Below are 18,053 nucleotides of genomic sequence, written 5' to 3' on the forward strand. Positions count from 1 at the left end.
GATACTAGTAGCTCTGTGATAAAAATGGCTTCTTCTCAGCATTACATTTCTCAAATTCAAGCAGATCAAAAAAGAAGCAAAACAAGGGCGTAAACTGGTCAAGCTGTTGAGTGTTGGCCCAGGTTTAAGGAAGCAGAGGGGCTTCAAGCAATATAGAGCATGGGTGCTCAAGTCTAGTCCTCAAGAGTTACCATCCTGTAACTTTGAGATACAGTACATGTCTTCACTAACACACCTTGATCTAAAGGCTCAATACCCTATTTTTGGCTCAGCAGAGGCATGGTAACGAGCCACTCATTTGATTCAGGTGTGTTAAAAATGTGGTCCATCAACACGTTGCAGGAAAATAGCTCTTGATGACTGGACTTGAGCATCCCTGATGTACAGTAGAGGTTTCAACTTTACTTCTCGACAGCTAAGTTAAATGTTTGATGAACCTGGTAACCGACGCGCAAACAGTACAATTGAAAGCTGGAACGTTAGCAGGAAGACTATATCTTTGTCAAAGTTCTAGAGTCTAGTTTACATCTATACATCCTCTATGCCTTGTCCTGGGGATGCAAGTCATTGTATATAGCAATTCACACTCTTTTCTTGAATTAATTTGAAGGTCTCTTGCTACTGACCGTGTAGACAGTTGATGGCATCTGCACATTATGTGCCTCAGTATCTGCTGATCACGCTCTGTGCGGTATCACTTCAAATCTAATTTGTTGACATTTTATACCTTGATAGGATTTTTAGCATTCCTTTTTTTGTTGTTGTTGTTGATTCTATTGCCATGGAGCTGACATTGGAATGTGTTCATCATGGAGGTAAGAATACATTTACAAAGGTTGTTCTGCAAAAACACCTACTGGAACAAACATTATATTAAGCATGCATAACATGTTTATTGATTAAAAAAACAACACATTTAATTGATCATAAACAGTTAACAGATAAATTAACAAATATCTATAAACTAATTATTGGCCATATATAAGAAGCGCCGTACTGTAAGCCAAACACTGTGCCTAAGCTCCTCATGTAAGACCACATCTGTCACATCCTCTCTCACCTGAAGCTGTTGGGTGAGAATGCCAATCCTGTTCTGCAGTGCCACCTGCTGCCCTGGATTACCATGTTGAGTAGAAGAGGATGAAGAGGATGATGATATACCAAGAGGAGGTGAAAGGGCTCCCAAGGCCTCTTTGAGTCTGAACACTTCTTTGGAAAGCTCTGTTATCTAACCAACCAAGAAACAAAACAAGTTTGTTAGGAAGTTTGAGACCTCACCACCTCAATAGTGATTATTGTTGGTAAAACTGGAGCGGTAGGCTCTTACCTTACGATCCTTCTCTTTGACAAGACCCTGGGACTCTTGGATGTCTTTGTGGAGCTCTTGGATGTGTCTGGACTGAGCTTGAAGTTCAGAGAGCTGCTTCTGTACTGTGATCACCTGGGACTCTGCTGCTTGTCTCTCACTCTTGTGAAATAGCGCCTCCCTCTGCACCTGGAACACCTACAGTAGGATGACCACATGTCATGAAAAAGTTCACAAAGCCAAACATTAAAGATTAAGGATTGTTTCTCGCTGTCAAGCCAAAGACATGAATGTGGTTCTTTGATTTTGGTTATATTCTTTAAGATTACGACCACAGTCTGAAAATATACTTTCTGGAGATTGTATGCGAAAGACACGATTGCTAAATGGAAGAGAAAGAATACATGCTTTACAGTGTTACATGCATCTATGTACATGCATTCATATGCATATAGGTACACATATTAAGCACCCCTGAGTTGATATTTTGTAGCACAACCTTTAAGTACAAGATTTTCGCATATTTTTGTATCCAAACATACACAATAAAATACTAAAATTCTTTCATGTCCTTTGAAAAATAACTTAAGCTCTAAAATATGTTGTGTAAAAACTTCTATTAATTGTCATTTCCTAATCGAATAACACCACAGATTGTCAGCTCTATTTAAGTATAACTTTAACAAAGCCATTCTAACAGAATACTATCCATCCATCCATCCATCCATCCATCCATCCATCCATCCATCCATCCATCCATCCATCCATCCATCCATCCATCCATCCATCCATCCATTTTCTCTAGCTTAGGGCTTGTCAGGGTCGCAGTTGCTCGGTTTCTATCTCGGGTAGTCTATAGGTAAGAGGCAGGGTACACCCTGGACAGGTCGCCAGTGTGTCACAGGGCATAACAGATTACTATTCTTGATTAAAAATGTTGCTACCCTTCATCTTCACAGGACATCGGGAATTACAGTATGGGTTTAAGACTCAGTCATATAAGGAACTCTATCTCAAATAACCATTTATACTAGAACAAAAAAGCCCAAGATGAAGTATAACTACGGTTAGTGTGATAAAGAGTTCAGGTTGCTAAATTCCACTCTACTTCAGAACATAATGATATACAGAGGCATCATAGTGACAATGGCAGGTAATGTGGAGAAACCAATAGATGAATGATATAAAGGCTAAACGGAAGCCTCAAAAGGCGATGTAACTTAGTATGCTACAGAAACAATACCATCTACTTAGGCTTTAGAGGGCACTGAAGAGGACTGATGACTGACCCAATAACATGCTGCACAAACCTCTGTGCATGTCTTCTCATGTTTCCTGGTGAGGTCATTGAAGCGTGCCGTGATGGCATTGATCTCTGCCTGCAGAGAAAGTCGCAAGGCCTCGTGGTCTTCCTTGGATATCAGACCGTGTTCTGCAGCTTTCTGGGACTTCAGCTCTCTGAGCTCCATTTCCTTTTCACTGAGAGCCTCTTGTGCGGCTGCTGCACTCTTTTCACTGGCCTGCAGGGTGCGCTGGAGCTCTTCCTTTCAAACATGAAAACACAGGTTAGAGCTGACATTTTCTAAAGATCAGTGTGGGCAAAAATTTCTTTGCTTAGGAGTTTTCATTGCTTTCTTCAATCCGCTGACCTTGACCTTCTCGTGCTCCTCTTTAGGAATGGCATCCTGTTTGGCTTGTAGCTCTGCCTGTAGCTTAGCAGTCTGCTCCTCAGCATTAACTCGTAGAGTTTTCTCCTCTTGAAGCTCCTGAAGAGTTTGAGAAAGCTGCTCTGACACTGCAGACAGTGCCTCTTTATGCTTTGAAAGGGGCACAGCGTCTTTTAACTGCAGGGCGTCCTGTGCCCTGCTCTCCCGCTCTGCACAAAGACAATCCAGAGCTTGGGCTGCTTCCTGCCTCGCCACCTCCAATTCCTCCCTCACTGCTGCTAAAGTTTGCTTAGATCGATCTGGACAGAGGTGGAATACAATCAAAATCAAGCTGTCAGTAAACACAAGTATATCTAACATAGAAAAGGAGTAAACCTGAAATGAAAGAGGGCTCTGAGCTCTCCGAATGCTCCTCCTCTTCCTCCTCCTCATCATCTCCATGTTGAGGTCTAAGTCTCTCCAGCTCCAGAAGGGCATCATTGAGCCGTCGAGCCACGTCTGCCCTCTCCCTGGCAAGCTGTTCACACTGAAGTCCAAGTGTCACCTGCACCTCCTCCAGCTCTGAGCGTGGGACACACTTCCTCAGCTCTCCCTCCAGTTCAGCCAAACGCTCCTGAAGACGTCGGACCCGATCCCCATCTCCGGCTGTTGCTCCTTCTTTCCCCAATGTCCTGCTCTCAGCCAGGGCTGCTTCCAGTTCGATAACTCTATCACGAAGGGACTTCACTGTTTCTGCCTCTGTCTCTCCTCTTTTGCTTTTGTCTTCTTCCTTTATCTCAGACTCTTTCTTGGTCAGAGCAGCTTGGAGTTCCTTCACTTTCTCTGTCAGCTGTTTGATTGTCTCATTGTCCTGGCTGCTCTGACCCTGAGCCTCGCCCTGCCTCCCTGCAAGTTTCTCTTCCAACTCTGTCACCCTGGCCCTCAGCTGCTGCAATTCCTGGCTTGCACCTCCTGCAGCCTGAGCGTCTGCTGTGCTAATGTTTCCTTCAGCACACTCCACAGAGAGCACCCCAAGACGCATTTGCTCCTTGAGCTCCTCCAGCTCAGACTGGGAGGAGGCCAGCTGCTCTTCCAACCCACAAAGCTTTTCTTTTAGAGCTGCCGTGCTTTCTGGATCTTCACTTCCATTCTGGGAGCTGCTTCTACAAGACATGACAACTTAAACTTGAAAAGAAAGCAACATAAATACATGTTAAGTCTCCCAAAAATAGATTAAAAGCCTGTTTCTAACCTTACAATATGTTTACTTTTAAATTTATCATTGAATCCAGTAAATCTATCTCAATATTATACTTGAGAATTAAGGATTCCTAGCTGAGTGAAGTTTGGAAGCTAACTGCTTGTAGTATGTTAGAAAAAAAAAGCATCTCACTGCTTGTCAGAAACACTGCAGGCTTCCAATGACATCTGGGCTTGAGAAAACCGCTCCTGAAGGGCTTCAAACTCCTTCCTTAAAGTCTCATACTGAGTTATAGGGACTGAGTCTGGACTGATGGTCTGCATGTCGGTATCATCCTTCTCAAACATCTCCAGCATCTGTAATCAACATAAAACTATCATAGAAAAGTGTGATTTACATGTTATATTAAAAGAAAAAAAAATATTTGCTTTGTGTGTTCTAAATGTATGATGTGAGGGACTTTGAGGATTGGACTCTTGTTTGCTCAGGTGTTAAATAATGTTGGAAAAGTATTTTTATTATTAAGGTATTATTAAAAGCTTAAATGTAATAACTATAATGACAAGAATTTAATTGTAACTATTTGGCTTTAAGTTGTTTATTTATTAAATAATGAATTAAAAAGGCAAGCATACATTTGTGTTTAAATCTATTGTGAACCACAGTGCCTGTATTATTGGACCTTAGTGCAGCATTAGATACTGTTGATCACTCCATTTTATTTCATCAGCTGGAAAAAGACCTCCACCCTTCTGGCACAGTCACTGGTTTGAATGATTTAGCAGCAAAATATGTTACAGATCTGCTGTTAGTGTATTGACCACCCACATTTCTCAGGTCTTTTGGCTCTAATCAACTCTGTATACCTGAAAGCAGAGATAAACTTGGAGAAGCAGTTTTCAGTACTTATGCTCCAATCATCTGGAATAAACTCCCATGAAACTAAAAAATACTTAAACCCTCAGTTGCTTTAAATCAAGATTAAAAGCATATTAATTTTGGCAGTTTGTTGTGTTTGCTTCGTTGCTGTGCGAATGAAATCACATACTGCACCTTCAGCCAAGCTCCTGTAATAAGCTGTAATATGTTACACCTTCAGCAGCCACAATTTCATAGTGCACCTGGGAGGAGCAATATACACTACTCAAAAAAATTAAGGGAACACATAAACAAAATAAAAATATAACTTAAATCAAACTAAAGCTCTAAATCAAACTGTCCGCTTAGGATGCAATACTGAATGACATTCAATTTTACATGTGGTTGTGCAAATGGATTAGACAACAGGTGAAAATCTTTGGTCAATTAGCAAGACACATTGAATAAAGGATTGAATCTGCAGGTGGAGACCAGAGACCACTTGTTAGTACCAATGCTTTCTGTCTGATGTTTTGGTCACTTTTGAATGTTGGTGGTACTTTCACACTCATGGTAGCATGAGATAGACTCTACAACCCACACAAGTGGCTCAGGTAGTGCAGCTCATCCATGATGGCACATCAACATGAACTTTGGCAAGAAGGTTTGCTGTTTCTTTCAGGTTAGTGTCCAGAGGCTGGAGGTATTACCAGGAGACATGCCAGTAAACCAGGGACATGGAGGAGGCTGTTGGAGGGCAACAACCCAGCTACAGGACTGCTACCTCTGCCTTTGTGCAAGGAGGAAAAGGAGGAGCACTGTTAGAGCCCTGCATGCCACAAATGTGCATGTCTCTGCAGAAACGGTTAGAAACCGACTCCATGGAGATTGTACGAGGGCCCAACATCCACAGACCTTGTAGAACGCTTGGCATTTGCCAGAGAACACCAGGATTGGCAAATTCACCGCTAGCACCCTGAGGGCCCACAGCCCTCCATGTGCTCACCAAGAGGGAGCATGACTGAAATTAGGTACCAAGATGAGATCTTCAGACCCCTTGTGAGACCATATGCTGGTATGGTTTACCCTGGGTTCCTCCTAATGCAGGATAATATTACACCTCACGTGGCTGGAGTGTGTCAGCAGTTCCTGCAAGATAAAGGCCTTGAAGCTATGGACTTGCACCTCCTATTCCTTAGATCTGAATCAGATTGAGCACCTCTGGGACATTATAGAGTTATCCATCCACCAACTACACATTGCACCACAGACGGTCAAGGAGTTTGCTGATGCTTTAGTACAGATCTGGGAGGATATCCCTCAGGAGACCATCTGCCATCTCATGCCCAGGAATTGTAGCAAGGTCATACAGACTTGTGGAGGAGACACACAATACTGAGCCTTATGTTGACCAGTTTAAAGGAACTTACATCAAAGTTGGATTATCCAGTGGTGTGTTTTTCCACTTTAACTTTGTGTGTGACTCCAGATCCAGGCCTCGATTGATTAATACATTTGTTTTCCATTGACGATTTAAGGGTGATGTTGTTTTTAGCACTTTCAGTCAGCAGTATTTCTAGCTCTTCCAGTGGGTTACTGCCCTATTTCCAAAAGCCATCCATATGGGGTTTCATCTCCAGTCTGAAAGTCATAAAGAGAGAATGAACAAAGAAGTCGAGACAGAGATACGTACTCTGTGTGGTCAAGAACCTGTCAAGTGGTCACACAATCTCCATTGGGTCTTAAATTCCATCAACTTAAAGCCCTTATGTCTTGTTTGTTGTTACCAACCACCAGTATTCTGTATGCAAGAAAGAAATAAAGACCAAGGACCCATCTGAACTTGCCTCAGCTCTGAGATATGAACAGGATCCTGCTTACTAGCTTGGCCAGAGTGTTTAGTTATTCACTAAAGACTTGCCCCTCCATGTAAATTGCAGAAAGCTGGCTCCCTTCTTCATGCATCCATTCCCCAGCCATTGCCAAAGTAATCAACTCTCTTGCTGTTCACCTGCAGCTTACTTGCACCATGAGGATTCATCCCATGTCTGCGGTGTCATGAATCAAGCCATTTGAGCCTGCCCTAGGCACTTTGCTTAGCACCCCGCTCCTTGGTGGGGATTGGGGTCATACTGTTGGTCACACCAATGGCTTCCAGACTGAGAGATCATGGCACACAGCACCTTGTGGACTGGGAGGGTTATGGACCTCAGGAAAGATCTTTGATACCTGGTTGCTTCATTGTTGATAAGTCATCAGTGAGTTCCACAGATTGCACCCTGATAAATCTAGAGGTCCATCAGGCTCCAGACCTTGGGGGAAGGGATACTGAAAAGTCAAAGCCTGTGGATGTGTGTTGTGTTTGCTCTGCTGTTGGAGCTACTCAGCCAAGCTCCTGTAATTAGGTCTGAGTGGCTACACCTGCAGCAGCTCAGGTTACTGGTGTTACTGCACCTGGGAGGAGCACTATATATATTCCTGACTCTTCCAGTGGCTTAACCATGTGCCAGTCAGTTTCCAGCCCCTCAGAACATGTTGCTTAAATAAAACTCTAAAATTGCTTCTTGTGTATTGGCTGGATTGTAATTTCCAAGTCTTGATTCATTACACTGTGCTATCAATGTAATCATCTCAGTTATCTTATCTTAATAATTATTAACTTTTATTCTCTCTAAATAATTGTATTGTATCTATGCCACTGCAATGTACTTTTATTAATTCTTTCCTGCACTTGAATTTTCAGCCACTGAAATATACTATACAAATAAACTTGGCTTATTTGGCCTTTGAATGCCTTTAATTTAAAATTTTAAGGAAAGACTCAAATATACACAAACACCCCAACTTATATCTGCATCAGTGTTCAGAAATAGGTCACAGAGAATTTATGCATAATGGATCTGTCCTTTAACTTAGTCTCTAAAAATGGATCCAATCTGAAAAACAGTCTAACAACCTATGATCTAACCACAGATACTTCGGCAACCCACCTTCGGCAACCCACCCATGTCTGCTGTTTGCTTATGTTTGCTTATCAGTCTCTAGAAGAGATTTTTGTTTCTTATTTTTCTAACAATCATTAAAGACTCTATTCTTGAATGTTGTCTTACCCCTGACATCTGATGGGTCTTTTGTGATACAAAAAGGCTAATCCGCAACTTGATCACTAAGGGTCACATTAGCAGTCGCAAATACACAACAAATATTACCTAAATACAAAGTAACTCAGGTAAATCTACTGCAACCAGACAAATCAAGATCTAAGCTGACAGAAATTCCATCTGCATTCCATCTGATACAGATTTGTTATTTTTAAATCTGTGTACTCCCTCTGTTAACTAGTCCAAGAGAGTGCACCTCATGACTAGTGATGTAGTGGTCATCACATGATGAGTCAGGAACATTCAGCAAATCACTCAGGTGATTATTCTATACCAACTGTTGTATTTGATTCGCTTCTTTGAAGATCTTAGTTAGGTTAACCTGAAGATAATTATGTTTGTGCTTTCTGTGTCAGAATGAATGCATTATCAGCTTCTTTGAATTTGCTTTTGTGGCTTACCTGCACTTTAAGTACAAGCTCAGAGTTCTGTGAAATTAGATCCTCTATTTGTTTCTGCAATTCAGCAACTGATCGTGGGTCTGGAGGAGCAGGAGAAGGGCCAGTGGAGTCTGTCTCTGTTTGTGAAGAGGCTTCATCTTGGGCAGGGGATGCTCTGGAGCGTTTTGAAAGCAGCTTCTCTGTAGAGAGACCACCACAAAAGAACATTGCTGAACCACCTGGCAGGGCTGATGCAGGGAGGCATGCTGGGAAGTCTCTCTGTGTTCCAGCTCTAGAAGGAGAATGTTCTATGGACTGTATACCAGGGAAGTCCAGCATTTCATCTAAATCCTCTGAGTCACTGGTGCCAGTCCCATGGGCCCCCTTCAGCTCCTCCAGCAGTTTATCCCTCTCAGCCTCTGCCTCCTTCAGATGCTGCTTTAGTTGGGACAGCTATTGCACACACATGGGTAACTGGTAATCAGAGCTATTCCTTTATTATTGAAGTTAATGTTAGCATTGACTGTTTTGAAAAGGAAGAAGAAACAAATATATTTTTTCTAAAAACCTGTACCTCTTCTAAGGCAGATAGGGCACTTTGCTGCTGCTGCTCCAGGGCCTTAATCTTCTGAAGCAGTCGGCCTCTTTCAAGCCGCAGCCGTCGGATCTCCTCAAAAACCTCCTCATCCTCTGCCTAATCGAGGCAGAAAACCACAGAAATCAAGTAAAAATATATATGTTATGCAGTGTAATGAAAAAGCAGTCAGAATTTAGAAAAACATGAAAAACCGGAATGTTTTACCTGAGAAGATTGCTGAGTTTCAGGAGGCAGGGGAGATGGAGACTGAGATTTTTGTGGCTCAGGTGACTTGGTACGGGGAGCTGGACTTGGAGATTTGGCAGGTCCAGGTGAGAGGTCCTGGATCTTTTAAATTAGAATACAAATAAAACAGAAAAAATGATACTACCAATCAATTGTCAAAGATAACAATGTTCTCTAGCACAGGAAAATGCTCATTGTTTTATGGATTGAGATATATATATATTTTAATTTACTGTAATTGCAATGTTAAGCTTGTTATATACAGGGCTCTCCATATTTTCCAACCCATCTAATAAACCAGAAACTCCTAAAGTGATGGCATATGTAGAGACACTGAATTTATGTTAAAGTACGATGAACTGAAGTGTACCATTAACTTGACCATTCGGTGATTAAAGACAGAAACTGCAAAGCATCTAATTTATGAATGTTTTTCTTGCAAATGTCCATGTGTAATAAACTAATAAATCAGAACTAAACAACACGAAACTATCCTCTTCTCCAGTAGTGCAATTTCACACAGAAAATGTGAGATTTTTCACTGTGAAAGAATATATATATATATATATATATATAAAATTTTAAAATAAACTCTTTGTTTCAGTTATTCAGACACCTAACAATCCTTATAAAATAAACGCAACTGAAGAGGTTTAGTAATGTTATACTTTTATAGTATTTAATGGCTTCCTATTATCAAAAGGTATAAAACTGATTTTACAAAGAAGCCCAGTGACTTTAAACACTATTCAAAACAGGAATGGCAAACTGACAACCATTCCAAGTGAGGCAAAGGTGTAATTATGTTCACGATTTAGACAATGACAACAAGAGTGGCTGTTCACCTTAATTTGTTGACATCTAAAGTCAGCCCTGTATTTATTTTTCCCACCAGCCACTGTGAGGAGGCTGATAGGAATTGTAACCAAGTCTTCAAAGCTCACTGGGTAAGATCAGCGGCATCTTGGGCAGAGGTGTCAAGTAACAAAGTACAAATACTTTGTTACCATACTTAAGTAATTATTTTTAGAAAACATTTTACTTTTACTCCTTACATTCATTTTTTTTGCAATTATCTCTACTTTCTTCTTACATAAAAAAAAAAAAAGACATGTTAGTTTTGTTTCATTTAAGCAAATTTCCGTTATGGCCTGTTAGTATTTAAAAAATCAAAATGTGGCACCAAAATAATTTCTTTCATCCGGACAATTAATTTCCTTTTGTTTGGACTCGGTACTGCACCAACTTCTTGCTCGACACGCACAAAAAAAAAAATAGTTTTTTAAGATGAGTTAAGTAAATGAGTAGAAGTAAAAAGTCGCCATAAATGAGTTAAAAGTTTTTACATTTTCATCCAGAATATATCTTTTTTTCTTTAATAGTGTAGTGCAGTAAAGCAGCTATCTTAGTTTTATACCTCAAAATGTGGTACTTTTACACTTTTACTTGAGAAGAAGGCTTAAGTTGATACTCAACTTCTATAAAATTGTTTTTAAATCATAATATTTATACTTCTACTTGAGTAATAAACATGAATACCTTTGACACCTCTGATCTTGGGTTTATAAAATCTATAGACAACTATTGAAAGCTACCTGTAACCAGATCGGTTGCTTGGGAAGCATATCATCAGCAAAAATCATTTTTGTTCCTAACATTCTCAATTTTAACACATGGAGTTGTGAACTGCTGCTGGGATTCTAGCAGCAAATCTGAGCTTATTACAAGAAAGACTAATCTATCGGGAAAGCGCCATGCCCATTGTTAAGCATGGTAGAGACTCTGTGATGCTGTGAGATTGTTTCTCTTACAAAGGTCATAAGGACCTTGTTGGATGCCATGGCTTCATTGGCTGTCTAAAATACCAGGGTACAGGTATGCATGTGAAAACCTACTGGTCTATGCTAGAAAACTGAAAATGTATCATCGTTGGTAGCTCAACAGAATTATAATCCAAAATATAATATGAAATCTACAGAGAAATGGTTTACCAAGCACAAAATCAGCTATTTGTTGTGGTGGTTTAAGTCACAGACCTAAATCCTGTACACACGTTGGTAAAGCTAAAGAGTAGAACGCATAAGAAGAGACTTTGGGCTGTGGGTTATCTAGAGAGATTGTGTCATGACGAATAGTCAAAGATGAAAAATGTTGTCAAATGGAGAAGACTAAGGGCTGTTCTATCAGCAAAACAGTGCATACTACCACCAGGGAAGCCAATAACTAAGGTACACATGATTTGATTATTTTAAAGAATAGATTTTTTTAACTGTATAAAAGAGCAGTTAATTTAAAGACCATCTAAATATCTCCACTATGGTCCCATAATAGTGGATGGCATGCTAATATGATACATATAGCCTAAAGTTAAGCATTTGATAAAACACAAAAGATGTTTGCCTTCTGCTGAAATGATTTCTACAGTACCTGAAGAGCAGAGCGAGGCGGTGGAGGAGCTTTCCGTTTTCGGGGGGTGGTCCCCCCTTGCACTGATGAAGCGCCTGAGGGGATTTGAATGGGCTGTGTTTGGGGGTGAGAGGGGGATCACTGACATACAGGGGTCAAGCTTAACTTGAAACAAAACACAAAAAAGGAAGAAAACCAAGATGAAAGAAGAGGTCAGCAACAAAGAAGAGAGACAGCTAAGAGAATAGAGGCAGCACACTAAAAAAATGACCTCATATTGGAAGCCATGCACAATATGATGAGCCAAGATGAGTCATAATCTCATAGATGGAAGCAATGAATCAACATTCAACTATGTAATGTTACCTCCTCGCCTGTGCCCTCAGAAGCTATGTGAGCAACGGGGAAAAAAGATAATGAGCTAAAAGCATTTAAACACATTCAAATGGTAAAGTTTCTTTTCCACAGGTTTCATTCATGAATCTAACAGCAAATCTCTAACACTGAAACGAAATTTTGATAACTGAATTTGGAGCTTTGGCTTGATTTACATATCAGATATTCTGCATCATCTTGTTTTTCAAGCCATCTGCTAAGGCACATCTGTTTTTATATGTAAGCATGTCTCACTGAGCAAAACTAATTCCCTATACCATTATTTTAGTCCACTCTGCAAACATTCGGTTTTCCAGCTACTCTATCTATTGCATCTGCTCTCTGGGAATGGAATATGTCATATTAATTAATGGCTTAATCTAGAGGCTTTGTGTGAAAGAAGAGGCTTTCCAGTAGAAGCAAACTTCCAAAATAGCCAACAAAAAATGCCCAAGGGCCGGTACCTGGAGGTACTCCATCCTGCAACATACGAACAATGCCTTGGTTGCCCGTAGTTGTGGCAAAGTCAACTGCTTTGTGCCCGAGTTGGTCAACCAGCTGAGTACTTGCGCCACCTCTCAGCAGAGCCGCTACAGTCTCAACACTGTCGCTTTCACAGGCCAGCATCAATGCAGACCTTTCCTCCCAGAAACAATCACAATAAACAACAATGAGAGACAAACTGACTGAATAGGTACAAAACATAAAACATTATAGATATATACACCAGTTAGGACAGTGGTATCCAAATATCTAACTTGCCAAAATTAGACATCATTATGACCATAAGAAACTGCCCCAACAATAGTTTCAGTGTTATCCATTTAGGATCATTGTTTTTGCTGTGCAAATATAAAAAAAATCTGCCATATAAATTTGACTAACAATCATTTTAAACTTAAAATCGATAACTAAGGATCACTTTATAGAGCATCTGCTTGAAGTTTCTTCTCACAGTGGGATGGGTTATCCTTGTGTTTATTTTTTAGGGGACTTTTTTAAGTTATTGACTTCTTTTTGAGAAACATTAAAAGCATTCGTTGAGTGCATAATATACACTAAACTAGTTCTTCTAGCTTCTAACTGCTTATAGAATAAATGTAAAGTGGGATTTCACTTATCAATACCGCAACAAAAGTGTAAAAAATGTGGACAATAGCTGAGTACCTCCCGTGGTTGTCTTGTATGTTTGCATTGGCACCTCGACCCAATAGAAAGACACACAGCTCCACTCTGCTCACCTGGGCCGCTAGGATCAGTGCCGTGGCCCCATCCTAAAAAAAGACAACAATTAATCAGAAGCTGGAGGATTAAATCCTTAAGATCCAAAATGGAAGGAGTCATAAACCAAGAAACCAAACAAAAAAATGTAGCAACAGTCATCAAGCTTACACTGTCCTGGACATCCAGATTTGCTTTAAAGTCCCACAGTATCTCGGTGGACGACAAGCAGCCACTGATCGCTTTGGGATCCAATTAAAAACCAAAACAACAAACATAAAAATAGCTAAGCAATAAAAAATAGCTTTTACCTAAACAATAAGACATCATATGATTTTATTAACTGCTATTAAAGTCTCCTTACACTAAGATGTGACATGTTAATATCAGAGACTCTAAGAGGAATCTGATTTATGCAGATAATGTTGTTGATACCTGCATGATGCAGTGGGGTCCTGCCAATACTGTCAGTGCAATCTACTGCCAGTCTCTCCTAATGTGGCACACAGCACAGAAGTGATCCATTTTCCATATACTTCTGGCATGGTTTGGAGAATTTGTACAGTGGTTATGGCATTGCTGAGCTTACCTGCAACAGTCTCTTTAAACACTCAGGCTGGCTGTTTTTGGCAGCAAGGTGAAGTGCGCTGAAACCTGGAGTCAGTCGGTCATAAACAGAAAACAAAATAAATATAATAAATAAATATATTATATAAATATACTAAATAAGTACATTGCTATAATGGGGATTGGGGTTGTTTATATATAGTTTATAGCTTATAATATCATATAAACCGCTTCCAATAACAAAATATTATACCTGCTCCATCAGTGACACTGACGTCTGCTCCATGGGATATGATTACCTCCAGGCAATCTAGTCTGCCTCTAGATGCACAAAGGTGGAACCTGGCAGAAAGTGCAAACAAAAGCATATCCATGCAAAAGTATTGTTAACATTTATGTATCTTCCATTTTCTTAATCATTATTATTTTGGACCTAACAGCTTTAATTTTGAAATAAGGAAATATTTGATCAAAATGAAACATTACAATTTATGACAAAATTAAAGGTCTCTTTATGACTCCTGAGAAAACAATCGGTGTTTTAAGTGTTTAAATCACAGATGAAATATCGTATATAAGATTTACAGTTCATATAAATGTTTTTTATATACCTTGAGCTTTTTTTTGCTACAGTTTTTATCTGTTAAATTGCACACATGCAAACTCTAACTGCTAATTAGGGGACATCTGAAGTCAGCTGTTAGCAATGGATTCTGTTTTGGGGTATCAGAGAAAAGATAAAATTTTTTTTAGAAGTTATTAAAACATTTGAAAACCATGTTTTCTGCAGTATCTCTCATTGTTCTACTACATACAGTCCCAATAAAAAAACAATATACATTAAAGTTTTCATACACCAAAAAATGGGAAAATGTTTTACACTTTTATGTGAATTCCATCTGGGATTAAAAAATAATGTTTACATTTATTTGAATTGTTGAACTTTTGAAGCTACTGTTTACAGTGAAATAACTACTGATAAACAAGAAACTTTATGTCCAAGTTTATATTCCGAGAGATAATGTGTGTCCTTAGCAGCTTGAAAGCAAAAATTTATTGGGTTTTCTTTTTCGAAGATGATTTCTGCTCAGATAATTATGTGTTTGGTTTTGTTTTATGTTATTTATTTATTTTTTCTCACCCAGAAGAAAAACATTTTGCTTTAATTATCTACAGATTATATGAAAAGAATGCTTTAATAGGTTAGGATTAAGTAAATAGAACCAATAAGTCTGGAAACTTTCCCCGTTTCTATGAGGTAAAGATCAAGTGTCAAACTTACGCTGACTTGCCCTCTGCATCCAGTTTGGTTGGACAAAGACCTTTTTTGACAATGAGGGCAGCGACTTTGTCAGGTTCATTCTGCTCCACAGCCTGCAGCAGCCTTTCATCGCTCTTGCTCCAGTCCTGACTCTTAAGGGGGGGAAATAAAAAAAAAAGAATTAACCACCCTCTATGTCAGTACTGCCCTAATAAAAACTAATATTATGCTTTATACAATAACAGTTGGATGTTTACATACACTCATTATTTACCTGAATGTCAAAAGTTTAAAGTTGGTCTACTGTCTCCATTTAAAAGCAATTATCATGTGTGGATCATTGTCCTATTAGAATACCTGATTTAGTACAGATTTCACTCACCTGACCAAACCTACCACCTAAGATGAAAGGATATGGGTCAAAATTATTAAAACTAAAGACTGTACCCCACAGTTCTAGAGCTGATTCGCATATGACTAAAATTTGCAGTTGCCCACCTGAAGATCTGATTATCTTCAGTGGTAGTTTTTTACAGTCCAATGAGAAAATTATGTTGCTATTTGTAAATAATGACAAGAAATATGATTAGAAAAGTCAATGTAAGGCTTTGAGGTTTCAGAATTCAGTACTCACTGTTAAGCATGGTAGTAGTAACATCATAGTGAGGGTCTGTGTTGTTGAAGGTGCTACTAATTTACTGTGCAAATTTGATGCAATAGCTTTGAAACAAGAGGGGAGTCCAAAAAAAAGGACCCCAAACTAAAACGGATTGACCAAGGAGATAAAGATATGTCACTGTAAGAGTCCTAAAGTAAACTAAATGAGCTCTTGCATGTCTGAACAGAGGACCTCCAAGTTTACAGGCAATATTATAGCAATTTCAATGGCTACAAACAGGCATGGTTAAGGTTCAAATGACTCAACAACAATAAACCACACATTGATAGGACATTTATGATTTTTTTTCCCCTTTTTAAGTTAAAGAAAAACATTGGTATATCAAAAAATTATTATAATATTAGTAATGTCTAATTTTAAAAATAATCACAACCAGTTTCTTGCATGGCTGTTTAACACAGAAAAAAGATACATTTAAACAATTGTTTAAAGACCAAAAATACTCTGACAATTATGCTAATGATGGGTGTATGTAAACCGCAGAGCAGCACTGTATATACTGACATCCAATGCATTGTTTAATAACTGTTGATGTAAAATTAGTTCTGACAGATGAAAGATGAAGAAGGAGTCATTTTGCTGATAATTTTTATAAATAAAGACAGAGGATACCTACTGGCAGCGGCAGCAGGCTGAGACAAGGACAGAACCGCTTCATTAGGCTAAAAACAGGCTGCTGGGGATCCATATTGCTATCTTGGAGTGAAACACAGCTACGTATATACTGCTAGAGCACTAATTTCCTCCTACATGCCTAAAATATCTTACATTTCAGATTATCTCAGGAAAATCAAAGAGTTTCTGGGAAAGAACCTTCCAAAGGTCAGAACAACATCCCAACAGAGCAGAAAATTTATCCTATTTCTAAATCCTACCTCTGATGATGTATAAACTGTCACATACACACAATACTCTCCCTCCCTGTCACATCCCGAAACAGCATCCTGTCCGCTTTTGCAAAAATCCTCCTTTCGTCTTGCTCTGTCTGCATGCACTGGAACAGCCAGTCTTTCCACAGCACCTCCCCTCCCTCCTGTTCTCATTTCTGGTAAATTTCCCTGCTGCCCTCTTCTTAGTAGCTGTCCCCATCTTCGCTCTCATTAGTTTTTGTCAAGTCTTGCATGGTACCCCACCTCCCAATCCCTGCTCCTCCTGCAGCATAGTGAGATCCGTTTCACTGCAGCTGCAGGGCCAGGCCTGTGTGAAGTGAGGACTCAGCAAAAAGGGGGGGTGGGGTGGAGGGTGATAGGGGGGTAAGGCTGCACATTGTCCAGCCTGAGTCTGACCATTTACCAAACTCACACTTTCTTTTCTTTTTGTCAGTGGTTGTGATCCCCATTTACTGGTATGCCACTTGGTTTCTATAAAAGCATCAGTAAGAAGAAAATATCCAGACACATCAAACAAGCCATCTAAAGGAACTATCCCTTTAAACTTTGGGGCGTGTTGATTTATCAGCCTGTATAGAGGCCAAGCAGCAGTCTCATCAACAGTTTATAGCTAAATGCTATATGTGTATTTTTTTCTGTCATCTGTCGTTATTATTCAAAGTTGCCCTTAAGATTAGAAAAAAAGAATGACAGACATGTCAGGACCTCCTTGTGTGTGTCAGTCAGTGTGTCTGCATGGCTTATGTGTTAATAATTGAAGGCTACCTGAGATCATTGTTACAGCAGCAGTCTGGTGGCAGTCCTGCTCTCCTGCTGTTCAGCAACACTAAATCCTAATACCTTCCCCTCAGCTTATATACAATAATTGAAGAAAGCAAACTATGATGTTGAAAGTTGAAAGAAAAATAACTTTCAGGGAAAGAGATAACTTCTTTCATAGTTCAATCACTATTAATCCTCCAAACTCATCATAATAGATGCTTCTTACCTCATTCTTTTTAAACTTTGCTTTGAGACTTTTCATCCTTTGGGTGGAATGCTGTAAAAATGTCACTTTTTAACAATTGATATGTCATTGTTATAATACATTAAAACTGAATTACATCAGACTATCATCAACACATAAAGGCCATTAACATATAAAAAACACAAGGTACTAATGAAAATCAGGCTAAATATTTAACTCTAATGCTGCCAATGTATTAAGTTATATCTACATATTAAGCTCGCATGAAGCAGCCTACCTGTGGCAGACAGTGGAGTTCCAGCTGGGGGGTTT

At 39.4% G+C, this 18,053-nt stretch overlaps 1 protein-coding gene across 3 annotated transcripts in view; it reads right to left on the reverse strand.

The window, feature by feature from the left end:
- The window catches only part of LOC107085718 (ankyrin repeat domain-containing protein 24-like), a 24,668-nt gene extending 6,615 nt beyond the window's left edge, over positions 1-18,053 (reverse strand). The window contains exons 1-21 of one of the 3 annotated variants that reach the window (XM_015376209.1): positions 18,019-18,053; positions 17,763-17,813; positions 15,227-15,357; positions 14,198-14,286; positions 13,967-14,031; positions 13,813-13,870; positions 13,549-13,619; positions 13,324-13,430; positions 12,621-12,793; positions 12,148-12,170; positions 11,803-11,895; positions 9,355-9,477; positions 9,127-9,246; positions 8,876-9,005; positions 8,574-8,752; positions 4,346-4,509; positions 3,349-4,115; positions 2,956-3,272; positions 2,596-2,850; positions 1,328-1,504; positions 1,061-1,228 (exon numbers count right to left, since the gene is read on the reverse strand). In XM_015376209.1, the coding sequence (XP_015231695.1) occupies positions 1,061-1,228; positions 1,328-1,504; positions 2,596-2,850; positions 2,956-3,272; positions 3,349-4,115; positions 4,346-4,509; positions 8,574-8,752; positions 8,876-9,005; positions 9,127-9,246; positions 9,355-9,477; positions 11,803-11,895; positions 12,148-12,170; positions 12,621-12,793; positions 13,324-13,430; positions 13,549-13,619; positions 13,813-13,870; positions 13,967-14,031; positions 14,198-14,286; positions 15,227-15,357; positions 17,763-17,798 (3,246 nt within the window). In that variant the 5' untranslated portion in view covers positions 17,799-17,813; positions 18,019-18,053. Of the gene's footprint in view, positions 1-1,060; positions 1,229-1,327; positions 1,505-2,595; positions 2,851-2,955; positions 3,273-3,348; positions 4,116-4,345; positions 4,510-8,573; positions 8,753-8,875; positions 9,006-9,126; positions 9,247-9,354; positions 9,478-11,802; positions 11,896-12,147; positions 12,171-12,620; positions 12,794-13,323; positions 13,431-13,548; positions 13,620-13,812; positions 13,871-13,966; positions 14,032-14,197; positions 14,287-15,226; positions 15,358-16,500; positions 16,978-17,762; positions 17,814-18,018 lie in introns of those variants that run through there. The other 2 variants (XM_015376207.1, XM_015376208.1) reach the window with 2 other exon arrangements.

Source organism: Cyprinodon variegatus, unplaced genomic scaffold, assembly GCF_000732505.1.
Source record: "Cyprinodon variegatus isolate N-32 unplaced genomic scaffold, C_variegatus-1.0 Scaffold131, whole genome shotgun sequence".
Taxonomy (NCBI): Eukaryota; Metazoa; Chordata; class Actinopteri; order Cyprinodontiformes; family Cyprinodontidae; genus Cyprinodon; species Cyprinodon variegatus.